General features: G+C 34.1%; 1 protein-coding gene across 2 annotated transcripts in view; it reads left to right on the forward strand.

The window, feature by feature from the left end:
* The window catches only part of BLTP1 (bridge-like lipid transfer protein family member 1), a 210,715-nt gene that overhangs the window by 84,495 nt on the left and 101,994 nt on the right, over nucleotides 1-24,226 (forward strand). For both annotated transcript variants that reach the window (XM_033419363.2, XM_033419364.2), the window contains exons 23-34: nucleotides 2,970-3,149; nucleotides 5,696-5,824; nucleotides 7,827-7,946; nucleotides 8,649-8,929; nucleotides 13,786-14,036; nucleotides 16,676-16,934; nucleotides 18,122-18,959; nucleotides 21,205-21,275; nucleotides 21,813-21,986; nucleotides 22,466-22,586; nucleotides 23,563-23,709; nucleotides 24,098-24,225. In XM_033419363.2, the coding sequence (XP_033275254.1) occupies nucleotides 2,970-3,149; nucleotides 5,696-5,824; nucleotides 7,827-7,946; nucleotides 8,649-8,929; nucleotides 13,786-14,036; nucleotides 16,676-16,934; nucleotides 18,122-18,959; nucleotides 21,205-21,275; nucleotides 21,813-21,986; nucleotides 22,466-22,586; nucleotides 23,563-23,709; nucleotides 24,098-24,225 (2,699 nt within the window). The remainder of the gene's footprint in view (nucleotides 1-2,969; nucleotides 3,150-5,695; nucleotides 5,825-7,826; nucleotides 7,947-8,648; nucleotides 8,930-13,785; nucleotides 14,037-16,675; nucleotides 16,935-18,121; nucleotides 18,960-21,204; nucleotides 21,276-21,812; nucleotides 21,987-22,465; nucleotides 22,587-23,562; nucleotides 23,710-24,097; nucleotide 24,226) is intronic.

Here is a 24,226-nt window from a genome sequence, read left to right on the forward strand (position 1 = left end):
TATTCCACTGTATGTGTGTGTGTATATATATATACACATATATATGTATGTATATATATATATTCACCATAATTTCTTTATCCATTCATCCATTGATAGACAGGTTTTTTCTGTATCTTGGCTTTTGTAAATAATACTGCAGTGAACGTGGCAATGCATGTATCTCTTTGAATTAGTGTTTCCTTCGGATAACTACCCAGAAGTGGAATTGCTGAATCATATGGCAGTTCTATTTTTAATTTTTTGAGAAACCACCATTATTCTCCATAGTGGATGCACCAATTTACATTCCCACCAACAGTGCACAAGGGTTCCCTTTTCTCCATATCCTTGCCAACATTTGTTATTTGTGTTCTTTTTGATGAAAGCCATTCTGACAGGTGTGAAGTGATATCTCACTATGGTTTTGATTTGCATTTTCCTGATGTTTAGTGACGTTGAGCATCTTTTCATGTGTCTGTTGACCTTCTGCATGTCCTCTTTGGAGAAATAGCTATTCAGATCGTCTGCCCATTTCTTAAATTGGATTGTTTGTTTTTTTGCTATTGAGTTGTGGGAATTCTTTATATATTTTGGGTATTAGACGTGTATCAGATTTATGATTTGCAAATATTTTCTTTTTTTTAAATAAATTTATTTATTTATTTACTTATTTTTGGCTGTGTTGGGTCTTCGTTTCTGTGTGAGGGCTTTCTCTAGTTGCGGCGAGCAGGGGCCACTCTTCATCGCAGTGCGTGGGCCTCTCACTATTGCGGCCTCTCTTGTTGCGGAGCACAGGCTCCAGACGTGCAGGCTCAGTAGTTGTGGCTCACAGGCCTAGTTACTCCGCAGCATGTGGGATCTTCCCAGACCAGGGCTCGAACCCGTGTCCCCTGCATTGGCAGGCAGCTTCTCAACCACTGTGCCACAAGGGAAGCCCTGCAAATATTTTCTTTTCTTCTGCAGGTTGCCTTTTCATTTTGTTGATAGTTTCCTTTGCTACAAAGAAGCTTTTTAGTTTGATGTAGTCCCACTTGTTTATTTTTGCTTTTGTTGCTTTGCCTTTGGTGTTAGATTCAAAAAATAATCACCAAGCCCATGTCAGAGAGTCTACTTCTGATATTTTCTTCTAGGAGTTTTATGGTTTCAGGTCTTACATTCAAGTCTCTAATTAATTTTGAGTTGATTTTTGTATATGGTATAAGATAGTGATTGAGTTTCATTCTTTTAGTATGTGTTACTGAGTTTTCCCAGCACTGTTTATTGAAGAGACTCTCCTTTCCTCATTGTATATTCTTGGATCCTTTGCTGTAAATTAATTGACCATAATATATGTGTGTTTATTTCTGGGCTCTCTCTTCTGTTCCATTGACTTATGTGTCTGTTTTTATGCTAATACCATACTGTTTTGATTATTACAGCTATGTGATAGAGTTTGAGATAAAGGAGCATGATACCTCCAGTTTTCTTTTGTCTTTTTCAAGATTACTTTGGGTATTTGGGGTTTTTGTGGTTCTATACGAATTCTAGGATTATTTGTTCTATTTCTTTGAAAGATGCCATTGGAATTTTGATAGGGATTGCATTGAGTCTGTAGATTGCTTTGGGTAGTGTGGACATTTTAACAATATTGATTCTTCCAAGCCAAGATCCACATGTATTTTTGAGCTCAGAAAAAGCTATCAAAAGCTTTATCCTGAGAATTATTGAATCTCAGTGCCAGAAGTGATCTTTATTGACCATCTTCTCCAGCTGCATCAGATAAAACAGAAGGGAACTGAGGCCTGGAGAAGTTAAGTGATTATATATACTGTCACACAGCTTAGACGAAAATAAAATTAAAAAATGTGTCAGAAGAGTTTCTAGAGCTATTGTTACACTCACAATTTGAAATGAACTTTTAAGAATTCTTTATGAATTCAACTTAACTCTATTCTTAAAAACACTTTTTTATGAACGCAGTTCCCAAAATTTGTGTTGAAACAAGGAACATTAACCCCGTAAGATGGCCTGCACACACACACACGAAAAAGACTGTCATGGTAAAATTAAGATAAATAATTTCAAGTGTAAAAAGTGCTGCAAGGAGAGGAATGAGGTACTTTGGTAGCATGTAATAGTCTTAAGATAAAAACATGATAAAACTTGATTTTAAAAGATCTCTGTGGTGGTTTTGTAGAGTGTGGACCAGAGATATGTAAAAGTTAAGGCTTGGGAGATCCTGGCAAGAGGTTGTATTATTTGGACCAGGATGATAGCAGTGAAGCTGGAAGAAACTCAGTGCATTTGTGAGAGATTGGGAGGTAGTTTCTATAGAAATTGGTGACTGATGGGTAGGGCATTACCAAACTTACTTTATTCTGTATTTCTAATAACCATCTGTGAAACCAGTGTTGCACGGAATACCCTATTTTAGGACATATGCTTTAGCTTTCTGAGTAAGTCTTAGAAATTTTCTCTTTGAAATGTTGCTGCTTTTTAGTTGTGAATATATAATTATTCTTGTAAGATGGATCTATCCTTTTAATATTTACATAATTCTCAAAATCTTTATGAAAGATGGCTTTCTTTGCTAGTTCCTTGTTTTATGGTCTTAATGGTCTTTGTTCTTCCATGTTATTTTCTTCTTTTTGATACTTCGATCTCATGATTCCTGCCTTGTCACAAAAGATTGGCCTCTTACATTCCCTCTCAGTTATAATACTTGTTTCTTTTTATTCATTGAGGCAGTTACCAATCAGAGATCTGCATTTTTTTTTTAGGACTTTGCTGTCTCGCTTTGCAGTTGGGCTCTTATGGATAATGTCACTAAAGAAGCTTAACACAGACTACTTTTATGGGTACAAGGTTGTGTTAGGAGCTTGTGGATCCCAAAGTCATGTTTTCCAAATAGCATGTTTTTACCTTTTGTCACTGGGGGAAAAAGCAGCTAGCAATTATAATGCTGATTTTTCTTATGCTTCTTACAGTCTTATTATTATTGTTTTCAGCAGCGACCCCCTGTGGATGAAGTGCTCAGGGAAGGTCACATCAATTTGTCAGGTCTCCAGCTGAGAGCACATGCTATGTTCTCAGCAGAAGGTCTTACTTTGGGAAGTGATTCCTTAGAATATGCATGGCTAATTGATGTGCAGGCTGGAAGCCTTACAGCTAAGGTCACAGCACCACAGGTATGTTCTCAGTTCTCAGAGTGCTATCTCCTGACTTTTTTTTTTTTCCTTTACTCACTCACCTCCCCAAGAATAGGTTATATGCCCATTTGAATGTTCATTTTATTTCCACTTGCCATTCAGAATTTTCTTAGTATTATATGAGTCAGAGACAAGTTTCACTTTTCTGGGCCACCTAAAATTGACGGGTGTGATGTTTTATAGTTCTGTGTAATACTTTCAAGAATTCAAGACTTTCTTTGAGAAAAACTCAGGATGAGAAATTTCTGGAAATCAAATTATATATTATTAAAATTACATTACTTGGCTCTCCACTGTTGGAACAATCTTGTTTTCCCAGTACACAGAATACTTTTCTAAGAACTTTACCTTGTATATTTCTTAAGTAGGATTTGAAAACAGCATTTATACTATTAAGGTAGCATCATTCTTTACTTGTGATGTCCCAAAACAAGATAAAATCGTTTGAACCTCCACTTAGTGATATGGATACTGGTTTAGAAAAATAAAAATGAATTTATTGGTAAGAAAATCTGGTCTGGAGTGCTAGTTGTGATCCTTTTGGATAAATTCTCCTTCCCCCTCACTGTCCCACTTAGTCTTGAGGAGTCTCAGATGCCTAAAGGGTTATAGTCAGCCCTCCCTATCCACAGGTTCTGCATCCACAGGTTCAACCAACCGTGGATTCAACCAACTGCAGATGTGAAGCCTAAGGATACAGAGGGCTGACTGTATTTAGTTCTAGAAATGGACCATTGAAATTTAGCCAAATGTCTGTATTACTGTAATATTTCACCTGTTGAGCCATTTACAGGCATACCTCATTTTATTGTGCTTCACAGATTTTGCTTTCTTTCTTTTTTTTTTTTTTTTTTAACAAATTGAAGGTTTCTGGCAATGCTGCGTCAAGCAGGTCTATCAGCACCATTTTTCTGACAGCATTTGCTCAATTTATGTGTCTGTGTCACATTTTGGTAATTATTGCAATATTTTACACTTTTTCATTATTATTACATCTGTTATGGTAATCTGTGATTAGTGATCTTTGATGTTAGTTACTATTGCAAAAAGATTATAAATCATTGAAAGCTCAGGTTAGCATTTTTTAGCAATAAAGTATCTTTTAATTAAGGTATGTATGTTGTTTTTTTAGGCATAATGTTATTGTGCACTTGATAGACTACTAGTTACTTGTAAATATAACTTCTACATGCACTGGGAAACCAAGTATTTGTGACTTGCTTTATTGTGATAGTCACTATATTGCAAATTTATTGTGGTGGTCTGGAACCAAACCCACAGTATCTCTGAGGTATGCCTGTATTTATAATGTGCGTTTCATAATTGGTGTTTCAAAAGATTGGAATGTGGTAGAAAGGTACATACTCAGTTTTTAATAAAGAATTACAGAATGAGTGTGAAATACGTGTAATTTAGAGGTAAGTAGTGGCAACAAGCAGGTGAATAAAGACTAGATACCTTGTGTATCTGAAGGAAATTGTTGGAGGGCAGCAAAAATTAAGATTCTAGAAATAGTAGGAAAATGAATGGAATTGAAAAGGGATATTTTATATAAAAATGAATGGAAAGAAATATATAATGGTGAAAACAAATATTCATTGCTCAGTAACCTCATAACTGTCTTTTTATCTGCCATTTTCTGTCTCTAAATATACAAGTAAAAAGTGAAGCATATAACAAAACAGTTTGTTCCCAGCAAGCATGCAGTGAAGCTGTGCTGACCCTCCCAGATTGGACACAATTCCTTTAATCTAAAGATTGCTAGACTCTCATATATGTTGCCCTTATTAGAAGATGAAACATTTCTCTTTCTTCTGCACTAGAATCATGGCATCACTGTTTCCTGCAAGGTTCATGAATCCATACGTGCTTTTAGTGTTTATTCCATTCTTTGTATGTTTTAAAAGTGAAATTCATGTTTTCTGAGAGTTCAAGATATGTACTTTTTTTGGGGGGGGGCGGATAATACCGTGTATACCCGTCTCAGTGTTTATTGTAAACTAACCAATTATAAAATTAAGGTTTTCTCTTAAACTCAATATTTGATGAAAAATTGATATATACTTACTTAAACTTCTATTCATAAAAGTTCTTCAATCTTCAGAATACCTGATTTTCTAAAATTGTAGCTTAATAGATATAAATTTCACTTCAAAGCTTGGTTTATTATTAGGTAGAGAATTTTAGGTGCTTTTCTCTGCAGAGGATTCCGATTAATCATATAAGAAGAAAGATATAACCTTGAAAAAAAATACTTGCTTTAGAGGTTGCTGAAGTTGAATTTTTCAGTTGAAATGAGTTTTCATTTTGGCAATGCATTTTGTCATTCACAAATGAAAAGTAACACAAGCTTATAAATGATGTCAAGGTAGAAAAATGATGTTGGTTAACAACTAGATTATGTAGCAGGTATAAGGCACTCTTTGGATTCTTTCAAGCTGTATTAATATTCTTGATAAGATTTTAAACTGAACAGTTGTTTAGAGTGCTAACAGTGTTGTCAACCTGTCATGGCTTATTTACAGCTGGCTTGTCTCTTGGAGTGGGGACAGACATTTGTTTTTCATGTCGTATGTCGGGAGTATGAACTGGAAAGACCAAAATCAGTAATAGTATGTCAGCATGGCATTGATCGTCGGTTCTGTGAATCCAAGGTATGTTAACAGATATGTTAGCAGTATTATAAACATTTATGGCTTTTTTTGAAGTGAAAGAGATATCAGCTTTAAATCAACTGTACATAGCATCAAGTAAACACCAAAGTTCAGTTTTTTCAATTACTAAAATTATTTTGAACATTTATAGCCACTTGTTATTTAGTTGTAAATATTTAAAATATGAGGTAATTATTAAAACATACATTCACAAATAAATGGAGATATTATAAAATTATGTCTTATCTCTTACTGCATTATTATACTAACTCTTTGGGATATGGATGTGTGTTTATGTAGAAGGTTTAGAAATTGGAGGAAGAAGGTTAAATTCCTTACATGGCATTGTTTGCAGACCCTTCTGGAACATACATATTCTCCTTTAACATGATTAGCAATGTTGGGCATTTGCCAAGTTTCCTGACTCCAGATCTTACACTCTTTCTACCGCATTGCACTACCGCGACTAAGGGTCATTACAGTACCTTCAAGAGGGTTGTAAAAAGTAGATAGTAATTCCTAAAATCATGTACGGGGCAGAGAGATGCAGAGTGTTATTTTGTAGTAAGCATTGTTCCTTATGCATTTAGGGTGGGGAACATTTTTTAAGTATGCTCCTTTGAGAAAACCTGGAAAACATTGTAGTTTCAAAACAGAAAAATAACTTACCCTAATTCTACAACATAGAGATAGCCATTGCTAACAGTTTAGTTTTTCTTTCTAGTTTCTTTTCTATGTGTCTTTCCATTCTTTTTTCTTTTGTTATACAAACTGTATGTTTGCTATTATATTACTGTGAGTTGGAAGTAATTCATTCTGCTTTTAATTTTATGTCCAAGAAAATCTGTAACCTGTGCTAATTTACCATCAATAAAGGAAACAGCTGTAATTGGTGATAAAATTATTTATTTTCTTGTTATAAACACAATGCCAGGCTCCAGGGAATTGGTTCCTTAGTCATTAGTTTCTTACCAATAATTTGTACATACTTGTAGGTATCTCCTCCCTCTTTTTTTTTTTTTCCTACTAATACTCAGAGCTTTTAAGTTGTATTATAATTTTAAAAAATCAACTTCATTGAGGCATAATTTACATACAATAAATTCACCCTTTTTAAGTTTGAGTTTTGATAAAAGTTATATATACTGGTGTAACCCTTACTACCAATGAAGATCTAGAACATTTCTATCACCTTAGGAAATTCCTTTGTGACCCTTCGCAGTCAGACACTATTCCACACATCCACTGATATTCTTTCTGTCATTTTAGGTCAGATTTTTTTTAAGGTCTATTTCGTGTGGAGGAAATATATTAGTATAGAGCACTGACTATCATACAAGACACCTGCCTTCTAGTCCTGGCTCTGCCACTGATGAGCAGAGTACAAGCTGTTGGGCTGGTAATTTATTCAGGGCTGCCATTTCCCAAAGAAGTTCATTGAAGTTGGGGATATGTATGTTATCTTCCAACCTAATCATGACCAAATCTATGTTTTAGGAGTAAAACAAAAATAAATTTGTGTGGATTTTCCTAGATATCATCATAACATTTACAGTTCATATATTTGTGGATGTGTGTAAAAATGTGCATGTGAATGGAATATGAAATACTCTTAAGAAAAACTTACAACTTTAAACTCCTATACAGTCCTTATAAACCTGTGAAGTTGTTTATCAGTTTCCTTTGGCTGTTCTTTTTGAGTTTCAATAACAAGTTTTATATGTATTCTGTCAGTATAATATTGCCACATGCACTTTTGAATGAAAGTGACACATGGTTGCTTATTTTCTAATTGGCAAGACTTTAATTGCTGATTATTTTGTTTATCATTATAAATTATCTAATTATAAATATATAATTTATCATTATAAAAAAGTTAAATTTAATTGATATTTTAAAATACACATGTAACAAGACTTGTGTTTATTTAAATAAGCAGATTTATGTATCAAAATTATGAATTGATGGTGAAGAATTAAATGTTCAATCCATTTCATTTTAGTTGAGTTGTATTCCTGGGCCTTGTCCAACTTCAGATGATTTGAAGTATACTATGACTCGTTTAGCAGTAGATGGAGCTGATATTTATATTGTGGAGCATGGCTGTGCTACAAATATAAAGGTACACATTTGTCTATTTCTTGGCCAGTGTAATTCTTTTTCCTTTTTGCCAAACCAAACCTCCATTTCTTGAAATAAAACACATATTTATAGTTTGCCATCTCGCAGAACAGTACAGAATTCTAGGAGATAACTTTCTATTTTATACCATCTGTGTTCTCTTCCAGTCTTAATTTTTAAAGGCACACTTTCACTACTTTTTTACTCTCACTGAATTATTATAACCTTGCTTTATGGCAGGGATATAAACTGGTAGCGTGCTTATATGGCAGGAACATAAATTAGTAATGTTTTTAAAAGATTTAATTTTGAATTCCTTTAGGTTTTATTCATTTATATTTCCTGTCTGGCTCCTGGAAATATTTGTTTGCCACTGCTGCTTACTGGTTACTGTTTAAAATCAAGCCTTGTTAAGATTCTGTGATTTCATTACTTACTACTCTTCTAACTTTTCTTTCCTCCATCTCTCATTTTCCTTTGGAATTATGTTCTTTTCCTTTTATCCTCTTTTTTAAATTGAATGTTTATTTTTATTCTGTTGCATTTATCTTTTCTATTTCCCCTTTCTCTTTTTTCCTTTCCCTTTCTTTTCTTCCTCTATATTTCATGCAATTTGAAATAATTACTTATTCTATAGTTTACTGTAAGTTGCTTAAAAATACAGAAACTACAGTTTTGTTTCATTTTCTTCACTCAACTTTAGATGGGTGCAATTCGGGTTGCAAACTGTAATCTCCACAATCAGTCGGTTGGGGAAGGAATAAGTGCTGCAATTCAGGATTTTCAAGTGAGACAGTACATTGAACAATTGAATAATTCCAGAGTTGGGCTTCAGCCTGCAGTACTACGGAGGGCCTACTGGCTTGAAGCTGGGTCAGCCAACTTAGGACTTATTACTGTTGATATTGCATTAGCTGCTGATCATCATTCTAAACATGAGGCGCAAAGACATTTCTTAGAAACTCATGATACCAGAACTAAGAGGTAAGTGAAATTTAGGAATGGTAATAGTCTCAAGTTCAGATGAAAATTACTAGATAATTATAGAGGAAATTCTACCGTTAAGAATGGAATAAGAATGTCTAAAATAAAGACTGAATGTGATTGTGCTGGGTATACCTCAATGAATAAATACAGATTTTGTATTTAAGTAATCACATTGTATACATCATCTGATGATGGTGTGGTTGCTGGAAAAAAACATTATTTTTTGATATGTTTCTAAGCCCATGCTGGGTACGTCAACAGTGAAACAAATATAAATTACTGGCCCCCAAATAACATTTTGTAAAGCACTACACTCCCTTCTCTCTCACCACAGCCCTCCACTTCCAATATGTCATTCCTAGAAAACACCATTACTAATCACCATTTATTCTACAAAACTTCTTTTGTAGGCCTTCACAACTGCAGGAAGAGTACCTAAACCTTAAGAAATGATTATATCTGCTTTTTAAAAAGTTGCCAAAGCTTCTTACTGAATTACATCTGTTTAAAATGATAGTATGACTTTTTCCATCCCCATCTCTTCCCTTCTAAAGTTTATAAAGCTTATTTTAAAAATAGAGAAAACTATTAAGAAATAAAGAAAAATAATTATAGCCCTATTACACTGAATTTGTTACATTTCTTTCCAGTATTTTTAGTGTATTTTTCTTATACTTTAAATCATCCTGTATTTACATTTAAAAATCCTGCAGGTATGTAATGTTGCCCTTAAAAAAAACAAAAGAGCCCGTTTTTTGGTTTGTTTTTACCAGCAAAATGAGTTTTTTTGGGAATAGCAAAGAATTGCAGTTCAAGACAAGCAAACTGTAGCAAACCGTAGGCAAGTCTGGAGAACAGAGGAGAGGAGAGAACAGAGGAGAGAAGGGAGGAGACTGGGGAGGCTGTGGGTTCTTCGTTGGCTGCAGCCCTTGGGCAGCTTGTTTTTGCTGGGTCAGGAGGCTGGCGTCTGCAAGCTGTGGACTGATAAAGCTCCTTTTAAACAAATGATAATGCACCCATCAAAAAGGTATATTGTGCTTTACTTAGCCTGCCCTTACATTAAATACGTAAATTGTTTCTAAATCTTTCATTATACATCAAAGCTTTTCCCAGGATTTCTGGGTATTTCCTTTAAATAGCTTCCTTAAAAGGTTGTATGACTGTGTTAAAAACTGAGCTTTTTATGTGCATTCCCAAACTACTTCCTAGAAAGATTATTTCATTTTATATTCCCAGTGGCTTTTTAGGAGAGTCTCTGTCTTACTGCACCTTTGCTACCCTTTGAGTGTTTTATAATAACCGAAAGGTGGTATCTCTTTGCTTTATTTTGCATTTATTTTGAGTTTAATACTTTTTTTCAAATATTTATTGGCTATTTTTATTTCCTCATTTGTGAATTGCCTGCTAGTATTCTACATACATTCATTTATTGGGATCTTGGTATATTTCTTACCAATTTTTAAGAGCTCTTTATAGATTATCGCCCTTTTCTGATCCCTGGTGCTAATATTTTGCAGTTTGTTTCTTTTATTTTTTTATTCTTATGTTAAACAGATTTTAATTCTCATGTATTCAAATATGTTAACCTTTCCCTTTTGTAATTTCTTGTACTAATTTGAGAACACTCTTTTTGCTAGTAATCACGTGACCCCTGTACTTTCTTATTTTTTTCTGTTCCTAACCATCTTGATTTTTTTGTGGTGTATGTGCATTAATACACACCATCTGGGCTTTTTATGGTGTGTGTGTATTAATACACACCATCTGGACTTTTTATGGTGTGTGTGTATTAATACAGTCAAGAATGTAAATAGATCTTTCTGCAAATATCTATTCAGATATAGAGGAAAAACTCTAAACCATCTGGATTTTTAATGGCGTGTGTGCATTAATACAGCCAAGGATGTAAATAGATTTTTCTGCAAATATCTATTCAAATATAGAGGAAAAATTAATACCTAATACATACTCATTTCACAAAATGTTTAAATATTTTCATCTGTTAACTTTTCCCAAAGAACTGTTTTTCTAGTTAAAAGAAATCCCTTTGAGGTTTTTATTGGGATTACATTAATCTTTTAGGTTTATTTAAGATGTTGATATCTTGTAAATCTAAGTACGAAAACTCATGTGTGGAGAATATTGTTTAAAGAAACTTTGGTTTCTTTGTTAATTATTGCTCAGGAAGCCAGTGAGTACAAACCCAGTGCCTGTTCTGATAGGTCAGGTGGTAGTACAAAGTATTAGTGAAGCTAAGGAGGTGGCTTCATGTGATTTAGGGCCTCATTTAGGTTAGTTTCAGTGCTGTGGTTTGTTCAGAATTGTGAAGAATTTGAGATTTTATCCTACTTACAAGCTGAGAAATTATCCTGCCACAGTTTCCTGAGTGCTGCCAGAAGATATAAGAAACCTGGTAAGAGACAGAAGACTTTATTACTCACAGCAAAAGCGCTAGCCAGAGTCAAAAATGTTTGCATTGGTTCCCTGTGCCCTCCAAGTAGGATTGCCAGATAAAATACAGGATGCACAGTTACAATTGTTTCAGATAAACAACAAATAACTTTTTAGTATAAGTACACCCCACATATTGCATAGGACAAACTTATTTTTATTTGTATTTTTATTTGCTAAACCTGGTACCCCTATCCCTGAGTCCCATGGGGGTGTCAGAAAAGACCCATGATGGATGTTTACACATAGTGGGATGCATTACAGAAGAGGCACACTGAGCTTAGGGATTCTACCTAAGAATAAAAATTCTACTTTTATAATAAGTGGAAGCAAGCCTGCTCTTTTCCAGGGTGAGACATTACCTCATCCCTTAAGGTTGCTACTATCAGCACAATCCTGAGAAATGGCCTGGTCAGAGCCTTGCATTCTTGGCATATCCAGCAAGAACAGGTAGGGCTGTTTAGGGCCCCTGGTGAATTGCTTCTCCCTACATGGTAGCTCATTGATCTTCTGCTTTGGCTGCCTTAGTGCATATTTGACTCCCAGGAGTTTTGGGGAGTAGGTGTATTCATTTCTGATAAAACTGGAAAAGTTACTGGACTCCCAGACCATTAGTTTCATTGGATTAGTATTTCTGAAAACTATAGTTCCTAAACCACCTGCACCAAGGCCTCCTTGGAACTTGTTAGTAATCAGGCCTTCCCAGACCTCAATCAGTAACTCTGGAGGTGGAGCCTAGCTCTCCATATTTTAATAAGCCCTCCCGGTGATTCTAATGCAAGCTGAAGTTTGAGAACTAGCACATTGGTTTATATAAAGACAGGGAAGGGGAGCTTACATTTGTTGTACAACTTCTATATTCCAGATTTTGCATCAGGTGCTTTACATATGTTATACATATTTTTCCTTCTGTCTTCTCTAGATGGATGTTCCTCTTCTAATTTGATATATTAATTTCTTCACTTCTAGTGCTCGCTTCGGCAGCACATATACTAATTTCTTCACTTCTAGCTTGATATATTTATTCCATCTTATTTTTCATATCTCAAATATTATTTTTTGAAAGGTTACGTACATTTTCTTTGTCACAACACTCTGTTCTTTTCCTCAGGGCATTTACTGTAATTTATGATTAGATATTCTTATTTGTGGCCTGTCTTTGCCTCTGTACTGTAAACTTCACACGGATAAGGCTATGTCAGTTTTGCCTAGCACAATACAAGGCACACAGTAGATATGTTCAGGAAATATAAATGAATGAATGTAAAGTGAAAAGGCAATACCTATTCTGTCTTCCTATGAGAGCCCTGAGGATCCAGTGAGATAATGCATGTGGAAATACTTAGAAAAATGGACTGTTAATATGAGGTTTTATTAAAGTAAAAAAAAAAAGGAATAAAGATATATTTCCCAGACTTATATAATATTTTTTAAGAAAGGGGAGTTAATAAATGCTGACAGTTTTCTGTGGGGGTCACTCACAGAGCTTGAAGAATTTTACAGACGTTTTACAGAATTTTACAGACATATTATTGTCTTAATTCTCAATACTTTATTCAGAGTCCTTATTACAAAATCATTACAATTTTTTTTCCTAAAATATAGAATGGTGCATTATTTTGATTTTATTGAGAAATAATTTTTTACTTGCCCCATATTTATAACATTTTGGTGTACTAGAAATAGGCTCTGAAATGCTAAAGATAATAATCTATTAAGCATAATCGATACTAATAGTTTTGTCTATTTTTAAAATTTTTATTTATTTTTTAAAATTTTATTTATTTTTGGCTGTGTTGGGTCTTCGTTGCTGCTTTTCTTCGTTGTGGTGTGCGGGCTTCTCATTGCAGTGGCTTCTCTTGTTGTGGATCACAGGCTCTAGGTGCGCGGGCTTCAGTAGTTGCGGCACACGGGCTCAGTAGTTGTGGCGCAAGGGCTTAGTTACTCTGCAGCATGTGGGATCTTCCCGGACCAGGGCTCGAACCCGTGTCCCCTGCACTGGCAGGCAGATTCTTAACCACTGCACCACGAGGGAAGTCCCTTGGCTAATTTTTAGATTAATGTTTAAATTTTTAGTTCTTTTGAGAATGTTTACTGCTGTCTTTAAACTGGATTTAAATGTCTAATTTTTATATATATGCTTCTTTTTTAGCTCTTTGTTTTTTTTTTAACATATGCTCTATTTCTCATTATTGTTCCTACCTATTTTCATCTCACCATGGTGAGACTTTTTTTTTTTAAGAAAGGCAAAATAATTAAAAAGATAGTCCATTGTAAAAACAAACTTCTTTAAAAATATTAAGTTATATTTAATTGATTATCTGCTCAAAAGTTTCTGATTTCTTAATGATTTTTTGTTATGTTGTTGTTCTTTTGTTTGTTTCATTTTGGGTTTTGTTTAGGTTGTGGTTTTTGTGGCCAGATGATACCCTGAAGAATAAGAGGTATAGGAACAAGTGTGGTTGTCTTGGTGGCTGCAGATTCTTCGGCGGCACAGTAACTGGCCTAGATTTCTTCAGACTTGAAGAGTTGACACCTTCCAGTAGCTCTGCATTTTCAAGCACGAGTGCAGAGTCTGATATGTATTATGGACAGTCTCTGCTACAGCCTGGAGAATGGATCATTACTAAAGAAGTTCCCAAAATTGTAGATGGTAATGTGTTGTCACTTGTGTTAATCTTTTATTATCTTCATCCCTATGCCATTCTGAGAGAAGTTCAGTGTTACTTTGTTCAACTTAGTTTTTTGAGCAGTCTTACACATAGGGTTTAGTATAATCTGTCTTTGTTTTGCAGGTGATTAAATCTAACCAGATAAGACTAGTGAGTTTTTCAGAGTTGCACAAGGCAAAAGTAGATCTACTATTCAGATCTTCTGTGGTTAACATGGGTGATTTTTCCTAGCCCAACTTATTCTAAATATTTCCTTATATATCATTATTTCCCTAGAATCCAGATTCCAGAAATATACTTAGGAATAGCTATGCTTTGAGGTAATGATTGTTTTACCAGCTTACCTTTATAGGAAAAACTTATCCATAGAAATATTTATACTATTGGCCCTCATTTTATTCACTACTTTTGCAAAATATTCTTCTTACTAGAACTGTACATGTCAAGAAGAGAAATTTGGTCTTAGAGCCTGTAGGATAACTTTGCAAATACATGAGTTTGATATGAACAGTGAATGGTGGCTTTAGGCATACTGGATTTATATTTATCTAGCATCTTTTCTCCAAAGACTTCAGAAATGCATTTTCCTTTGTGTTTCTTAGTTGTGTATTCCTACAATTAAGTGCAATACTTACTGCTTAAGTTGCCATGCTGTCAAGAAGTGAAATGTAGAAAAGTCTTGATATCTCACCAGTATTTAGCTATTTTTCCTTGATCCATTCAGAAACATTAACTTAGCTCTGCCTTTTGTCAGTAGACAAAGATAGAAAAGTAGTTTTAACTTTAAGAATTTATTGGATTGATTTTCATGTGTAAGGAGCTCTTAGAGGAAAGAGCTAGACTACTACATATGCCAAATTCTTGTTTAAATGATATTTCACTGAATATTAATAAAGTTGTACATGTTATTTTAAGATTACTTGACTTCAGCAGTTTTACTAGAATAAGAGCAGATTATCTTATAAAATCAGCAAACACCAAAACTTCTTGACATTTAAAGGTCAAGAAACATACGAAATAAAATTTACTTAGCTGTCTTCTTATAATATTACTTTCTTACTTTTGAATAATGTTTGTTTTTAAAGGTGTTCACAGGCATTTCTTATTTCATCCACAAACTACCATGTGAGTTCTTTATTTTCCCTGTACATGGTGAAGTAACTGAGGTCATCACTGAGGCTGAGTTGCATGAAGTCAAAAAGTCATGTATATGGCTGAGCATAAACTAGAATTACAGTCATCGAAACCACTTTAGTTCTTTCCACCCTACTAGAGCTGGCACTATTTATAAAGACGTTGTTTGATTTTCTGATCTGCAGATCAAAATTTAACTATCACAAACTCAAGGAAGAAAATCTACAGGGAATTTACATATGGTATAAAAGGGAGAAAATAGCAATTTCTCTAACAGTAAACAAAAGAAACCTCATTTTAGTTCTTATACCGTGTAATAGGGAGTGTCTGTGTCTCCTAGTGATTTTCTCAGGAATGAGCTGTAATTGGTAAATTGCCATAAGTTTCTTGTGCAGGGAAGATTGGAATTAGTCCCTGTGTATTCCAGGAGCCACATATAGATGTACAGTGTGAGGATAGAATCAAGGAGGGCATATCAATGGAACTAAAGAATTTCCTTGGAAGGTCAGTGAACACTAGTTTCCTATCACTTAGAAATGACTCACACCCATTTTTCTTTTGACTTTTGTTGGATTTTTCCATTTGTGGTGGTAGAAGCAAATAATATTACTTATACTGTAAGTTCTTAAGTCTTCTTACTGCTTAAGTTCCGTGTAGAAGTGCCTTCTGCTTGGAGAGATGTTTTCTCCTACTAGTATGTTCTTCTTTCTTGAGTAGCACAAGGATGGCTGGAGAAGAGGGGAAGTAGGGCAGTAGTTATTTTTTGGATCTAAGCAGCTATAGAATTCTCCTTTTATCCCTCTCCACCCCCAATTTACATAACACATCACAGGGCTCTTATAAAAGGCTGAGAAAATGTTCCAGATTAAAGAAAACATGACAACTAAATGTAATAATATACAGACCTAGATTGGATCCTATACTGGAGAGGGCAGAAGTGCTTTAAAGGACATTATTGGGTCATTTGAGAAAATTGGAAAGCATGTGGTAGACTAGATAACAGTATGGTATAAACACCAAATATACCAAGTTGATAATTATACTGTGTTTTTTTATTATTCTTAGGAAATAAACCTTTAAGTATTTAGGGTAAAAGCCTACTACATCTGCAAATTACTCTCAGATGGTTCCAAAAATATTATGTCTTTATAAAAATAGAGCAAATGGGGGCAAAGTGTTTAAGATAGGTAATTTCGAGTAAAATATCTTTGATGGCTTGGTTACCACTCTTGAAAGTTTTCTAAGTTGGAAAATTTTCATATAAATAGCTTAAAAAAAGAAAATTCACTGTGTATGGACTCTGGAGTCATACTTATGTTGATATCTTTCTGTAGTGTTTAGCATGTTGCTATGTGAAATTAGTTACTTGTGCTTTTTAAAAATGATTATATACTTAAAAACAGGGAATTGGATTAAGTTATCATATTTTTCATAGATTGCTTTTGAAATTATTATGTTTATGTAACTCACTTTTTTGTTTGTTTAGGTAATGTGAATGGCATGAAGAGGAAAGAATGGGAAAACAAATCAGTGGGAATAGAAGTAGAGAGAAAAACTCAGCACCTTAGTCTTCAAGTACCATTGCGATCTCATAGCTCATCCTCTTCTTCAGAAGAGAATAGTAGTTCTAGTGCTGCACAGCCTCTATTGGCTGGTGAAAAGGAAAGTCCCTCTTCTGTTGCCGATAATCATTTGGTTCAAAAAGAATTCTTGCATGGTACGAAAAGAGATGATGGCCAAGTGAGGTCAGTATTCAATTAGATTTAGAAACCTGATCGTAGGATTACAAGTGCTTAAAACTGTGGCAAGAAAAACTTCTCTCCTCTCAACTCACCTGTTGTAGAGAATTTTTTCTCCTCCTGAAATTATTTTTAAATGTCCATTTGCTGTTGTTTTTCTCATTACAAAAGTAATACATATATATTCATTCCAGATGTTAGGAAAATACAGAAAAGTATAAGAAAAATGAATATTTCTTGTCATCCCACCACTGAGAGTGAACCGTTGTTAACATTTGGATATTATCCTACCAGTGTGTTGAATATTTTTTGGTCCTTCTTTTGGCCCCTAGTTGATTACTTGCTTCTTGAAATATACTTTCCTCTCGACTTGATAGCACATTTCAGATTTTCCTCCCATCTCCTTGGCTTTTCCTTCTCCGTCTCTATTTCCAAGTCCTCCATTTTTTTCCCCTCCCCTTCTTTCTCTTCCCCTTACAGCCTGCCATTTGTTAAATGTCATTATCCCTTAAGATTGTTATGTACCTTTTTCTCCACTGACTCTATACTGTTTCCCTAGGCAGTCTTAGTAACTGTTTGGCTTCAATTATGATCTGTAGCTAACATCTTATAAATGTTAAAAACTCCATCCAAAACCTTTGTCCCTGTGAACCTAGCTACCTTCTTGATGTTTCATGGAGGGCTCAAACTCAACATATTAAAAAATGATCTTGTGCCTATCATGTTCAACTTGTTGTGCCTCAGTAAACGGCACTAGCATATCAGTTGCTGAAGTCAGAAATATTGGGGTTATCTGTGACTTCTCCCTGTCTCATTTCCTCTCATTTAATCAAAGGCCCCTGGTATATTTTGTTACATAAACTTTTAAAGGATGTGGGAAGAAAAACTTATAAGTGCATTAGTGTTCATGGATTATGGACAGAAGATTATACTCTGGGTTATACTCTGGGTTTCTTTAAATTTTTATTGTGTTTTAAGTTGCCTCAATTTTTTTTTTTGGAACTCTGTGGGGTAGGAACATATATTGTACTGTTTTGCTACTTTGTATGGATATTTTATTGTAAAAGTTTACAACTTCCTTTATTTGTAAAATAAATGATTAATATATGCAGAAAGGATTTTATAAGTACTTCTATTTATACTTAAATTATATGGTGTGCAGTAAATGTTAATAGTTTTTGTTTCTGTTTTAGCATTCCTACAGAAATTTCAGGAAATAGCCCTGTGTCTCCTAATACTCAGGATAAGTCAGTAGGTCAGTCTCCTCTGAGATCTCCCTTGAAACGACAAGCCTCTGTATGTTCCACCCGACTTGGAAGTACCAAGAGCCTTACTGCTGCTTTTTATGGGGACAAGCAGCCTGTTACGGTTGGAGTCCAGTTTAGTAGTGATGTCTCCCGAAGTGATGAAAATGTACTAGACTCACCAAAGCAGAGAAGAAGTTTCGGTTCATTTCCGTATACACCATCAGCAGACTCTAATTCATTTCATCAATATCGATCAATGGATTCCAGCATGTCAATGGCTGATAGTGAAGCTTACTTTTCTGCAGCTGAAGAATTTGAGCCCATTAGCAGTGACGAAGGCCCTGGAACTTATCCAGGTAGAAAAAAGAAGAAAAAGCAAGCCCAGCAGATTGACTACAGTAGGGGTTCCATATATCACAGTGTAGAAGGACCACTTACTGGCCATGGAGAAAGCATTCAGGATCCTCGGACTCTGCCATTCAAAACTCATCCTTCCCAGGCTTCCTTTGTTTCTGCATTAGGTGGAGAGGATGATGTTATAGAGCATCTGTATGTTGTAGAAAGTGAGAAAACAGTAGAGAGCGAACAGATTACTTCTCAGCAACCTGTGATGAATTGCTATCAGACTTACCTTACACAATTCCAAGTAATTAATTGGTCAGTGAAGCATCCAACCAACAAGAGAACCTCTAAGTCCTCATTGCATCGCCCCCTCGATCTGGATACACCAACCAGTGAAGAAAGCTCATCATCATTTGAACAGCTTTCTGTTCCAACTTTTAAGGTAGAAGCCAAATCATTAATTTCCACTGATAAATTTATGTAGGAAAATTGATTTTTAAGATATTGAAAAAATTCCTCTCTCAGTCATTTCGCTACTTTTCTGAAAGATAAAATTCCTGAAGTCATGGCTTCATGTACGACAGTAGGCCTCAGGTTTATTGATGAGTATTATAAATTTAAGCATATAAAATTAAGGAATAGTTTCAGATTTGATCGTCAGAGTATTAACAATTAACGTATAGTCTGTGTCAACATTATATTCTAAGATTAGGATCATGTCTCTGTGAATTCATATTTTCTGTGTCTTAAAAGTAAAATTTTGAAATAGTTTTTAATTGTTGATGTTCTATTATATTAATCCTTAACTGCTTCTATGCAAATCCAGTTCTGTACACTTGGTATTTGAGATATTATAATTTAGTATTAATTAATTATTGTCCATTTCTGTAATATATTCTGTAAATAGCTTTTTTGTTTTTTTTAGGAAAGCTAAAAATAGGTCAAAATAAATTTAGTGATAATATCCAATATGAAGACATTTTTATAAAATTATAAATTTATAAGAGAACTTTTTATGATTTTAAAGACCAAAATTGAGCATATAAAATCTTATGGAACTGATTAACAATTCAAAAATCTCATGTGGTATATACTAACATGTACATATATACTTGTTTGAAGTGTCTAAATGTTAATATTCTCATATTATATTCAGATATTTATTATATACTACTGTGTGTCAGTCATTTGATGTTCAATGGTGAGGGAAACAAACATGGGGCTTATAGTTTAGGGTGAGAGACGGGCAGTAAATAGATAAATGGATAAGTACAGTATATGATTATAAATTCAGAAGTGTTATGAAGATAAAGGATGCTGGGATAGAGAATAATGGGGAGTGGGGCTGCCTAGCTTGTATTGACATGAAAGGTCAATCACAGGAAGTAATATTTAAACTGAAACTTAAAGGATGAGGAGGAACTGAGGAAGGGAAGACTTAGGGGCACTATATACTATATTCAGGGCACAGGCATCAGCCTTGCTGAAGTTCTAAAGTGGGAAAGAAGTCAGTGTGCATGAGACATAGTGAGTTAGCAGAGAGCTTTGCACATGGTGAGGTTAGAGACCTGAACAAAGGCGAGGCCATTAAGGACCTGTAGACCAGGGTATCAGTAGTTAGAATTTTAATTTCATTGGGAAATTCATGAGAGCTTTAAGGAAATGTGATGTGATCTCATGTACTTTGGCTACCAAGTGGAACAGAATTGTCATTACGCAAGGAGGAATTGGGGTGATCACCTAGGAGGCTGTCGCAGCAGCCTGTGCAAGAGATGATGGGCTTGGACCTAGTGATGGAAATGTGATAAGTGGAGTGAAATATCCTTAGAGATAAATGCAGTTGAGTAATATGTATTGAAGGAAGAAGAAACAGAGAGTCACAAAATTTTGATTTTAAGGTTGTGCCCATTTCTTATCTTGCCTAAGATAAGTTACCCATGCCAACATTTTAAAATGTTCTCTTTATTCCATGTGAAAATATGTTGGTAAATGAATGTTCCAGTATAAAACTGAATTGCACTTGCTCTGAAAAATAGAGGTTAGAATTGCTGTGAGAGGTTAGAATTATTGTAGTATTTTCAATAAATCTAGTTTGATTAGGCAGTCAAATCTCTGGAGAAAATAAGTCAAGGAATTCATCTCTTTAAACAACTTCAAAAATAGAACATAAGAAAGTTATTTTTCTTCATTAAATCTAAATAACAGGCTAGCATTTAAAGGGGTTTAGTTTGGTTATTCAAGTGCATTATTTATTTGTTATCTTTTATGGATATAAAATACAATCTAGCTTCTCCTATAATTTAATGTTACTCTGGGATTCTTTCCCACTTAAAAGTTGATTGTGCTACAAGACTCTAAAATTAGCTTTTTCTAAGAAAAGCACAATTTAAAGAGGAACTATGGAGGAAAAACATTTGAAGCACTTGCTTTTAAGGTTTAGTTGTGTAGTCTACTCTCGCTAAATCCTTACAGCCCTACTCTGTCATTTTTCTGAATAATTAGAAAATGAAATTGCCAGTTGAATATTTCCTGTGATTTTTTCAATTTGTTAAATATTTATATCATACATATCAAAATCACATTAACAAGGTAATTTGGATATTCACAAGTATCAGTTTATAGCATAAAATTACAGAATAATTAATATTAAAATTCTAGTCTATAAGTAATGTTTTATATTATTCTAGGTTATCAAACAAGGGCTCACAGCTAACTCTTTACTAGACAGAGGAATGCAGCTTTCAGGATCAACTTCAAAGTAAGTAAAAATTATATACTTTTGAAGTTTAAAGTCAGTCTTTCTTGATTATGAGATACAGAGAGTTCGTTCTGAGGAATAACCACTCTTTACTTGACTGTTGTCTTTATTTTTTGAATAAATTGACCCAAATAATTCAACTCTGTTGTCTTTCATGGCTTTGCCTACATGTATAAGTAGTCAGTAACATTTCTTTTAGACATACTATGCAAACCATAACTTGGCATATTAAAATTGGGAACTAACAAGAGTTCAGTATTATAATTTTCATATTTTGGTAGAGCCCTGCCAAGTAAATGTATCAAAATTTTTTTTTATCATTTGATATATTAACCATCTTTGAACAATTTGCATTTTACTGCCTCATTTGTCTTGTCCTTGAAGAGTATTTGGGACATATAATATCTAGTCCAATTTCATGAAATTTTTAGTTGAAATAAGTTTAAGGGTCACTCATCTTAAGGAAGCTCCAACTTCTATTTTTTTCATATATATACTGGTCTTTTTAATATATACTTTGCTTGTTAAATTGTATAGTACACCATATACTCCTCTGGAAAAGAAAGCTGTTGATAACACAGATGATGAAACATTAACAGAAGAGTGGACTTTGGATCAACCAGTCTCTCAGACCAGAACAACAGCCATAGTTGAAGTAAAAGGAACCGTTGATATTGTTCTGACTCCCCTAGTGGCTGAAGCTTTAGACAGGTATTAATTTTGTCTAAAACTACAACTACTATTTTATAAAATAATAAGTGTATGTGATATAGTATTTTCATGAAAAAGAACGATGATGGCTATTTTGATTGAATAGAAATGAAAATATATTTTAAAAGGACTATGTTTCAGTTATCATTTGTTACTTTTTCAGCCTAAATAATTATATATTGCAATATTATAATAGTTATATTACATTGTATTTTCTACTTTTTGCTTTTGGGCTGATAAGCATAAAATTTATCAAATACCCAGGAACTAATTATTAAGTTTGATATTCTTACTACTGTCTGGTTAATGAAGGTATAAAGAGGAAATAATATATTGTCTGTCCTGCAAGGAGATATAGTCTATCTAGGGAGACAAAACTAAGATGAATAAAATCTAGAATGGAACATAATGGGATAGATTAGATAAACTAGATCATAAGTGATATTAAAATGTTTCATATACTGTTTTTCCTCCCTCAGGTATATTGAAGCCATGGTTCATTGTGCTAGTACTAGACATCCAGCTGCAATTGTGGATGATCTACATGTCAAAGTCCTCAGGGAAGCTGTCCAAAATAGCAAGACTACCTTCTCAGAAAACGTAAGAACCTTTTGTTCAGTGAGTGTGGCAAATTGAGTATTCTTCACAGGTGCATAATATCCAACCTTGAAAAAAATTTGAATATACTAAAATTTTATTAGTCATTTAAATTGAAATACGTGAACATTTCTAAATAATCTTTATATGTCATTGGCTCCATAAGAGACAGCATAAGAGGAGTAAAATATTTATTAAAATGTAGCATTATTTTTTCTTTTATTTTGGAAGTAGTTTAATTCTAAGCCTTTCCTAAAGAGCTTTGGTCCTGAGTGAATGAGTATTGTTTAGGAGTGGTACATTCATTTACTAAGAAAGCAAATCTGCATATTATTTTGGCTTTCCTCTGTGATTAGATAACTTGTATTTTAATAGTTTTGAGGTTATTTTTGTTCACCTCGGTGAATCAAGTCACTCACTGTCTTCTGGTGTGCGATATTTTACTTAACACTGTGGTCCTAGTCACAAAGCCAGTTTCTTAGCAGTCATATCCTGGTGATTAATCCTCATCTAGTGATTGTCCACTTGACTTTCAGATGTATCTGAGTCGCATTTGGACTATGGACCAGAGGCAAGGTGAAAGTAAAGCTGATTGTTTTTAGTGATCCAGTTATTCAAGATATATTGGCATTTCATGTGATAGGTAGTTTGGCTAGAGGAGTACAAATCAAAAAAGAAATTTGAAAATATTCCCAGCCAACAAGGAGCTAATTATCAGAAACCAAATATGTTCTCAAGTACATGTTTTTATGTAGGCTGATTTTGCTTTATTATGTATCACTTCTCTCAACACTGGGGCTGCCAGTCTATTTTCTAGCTTTTCTAAGGTTTGGACTTTAAGCCTGGGAATGCTAAACCAGATGGCAGCTGGTACCTAGATGGGTATAAAGGAGCACAGTGAATAACAAGTTGCTGTTGTAGATGATATGGAAATTACGAAAGGTCTGTGAAATAATAATTCCGCTTTCAATCTTTTTAGCTATCTTCCAAACAGGATGTTAGAGGAACAAAAACTGAACATTCTACCATAGGAATGACTAACCAAGGACAAGCACAGACAAATCTTACAATGAAGCAAGATAATGTAACAATTAAAGGTCTTCAGGCTAATGTTAGCATACCAAAGGTAAAAATTTAATATTTAAACAAGTTTTCCTGAAAGAGAATATTTTGGTCGTTTTTATCCTTTGTATTTACTAAACTGAATGGTGGTAGAATAGATTGTAATATCAAAAATATATATTTTATTTCCTTGATGATCTAATGTAACATTTAATGTAATGTAAATAGTTTACTTAAGCAGAATGTTGGGTAATATTTACTAAAATAATTCACATTGATCCAGTAAGAATTTAATTATTATTTTATGAGAGTTTGTAAGCTTCTCCTTCATTACTCTCATACACATAGATATGCCATTCCTAATGGTAGTTTTTCATTTTCCTATATATCTTATGTTTAAGTGATAACTTTTTACTTTTCAACTCTGAAATATGTGACATTTTGTGTGTTAGGTGAACTTATGTTTGTTACAAGCCTCAGTGGAAGAATCTCCGAGTACAGCTCCTAGTAGAAGTGTGACTCATGTTTCCTTAGTAGCACTGTGTTTTGACAGAATTGCTACACAAGTTCGTATGAACAGG

Source organism: Orcinus orca, chromosome 4 (genome assembly GCF_937001465.1).
Source record: "Orcinus orca chromosome 4, mOrcOrc1.1, whole genome shotgun sequence".
In the NCBI taxonomy this organism is placed as follows: domain Eukaryota; kingdom Metazoa; phylum Chordata; class Mammalia; order Artiodactyla; family Delphinidae; genus Orcinus; species Orcinus orca.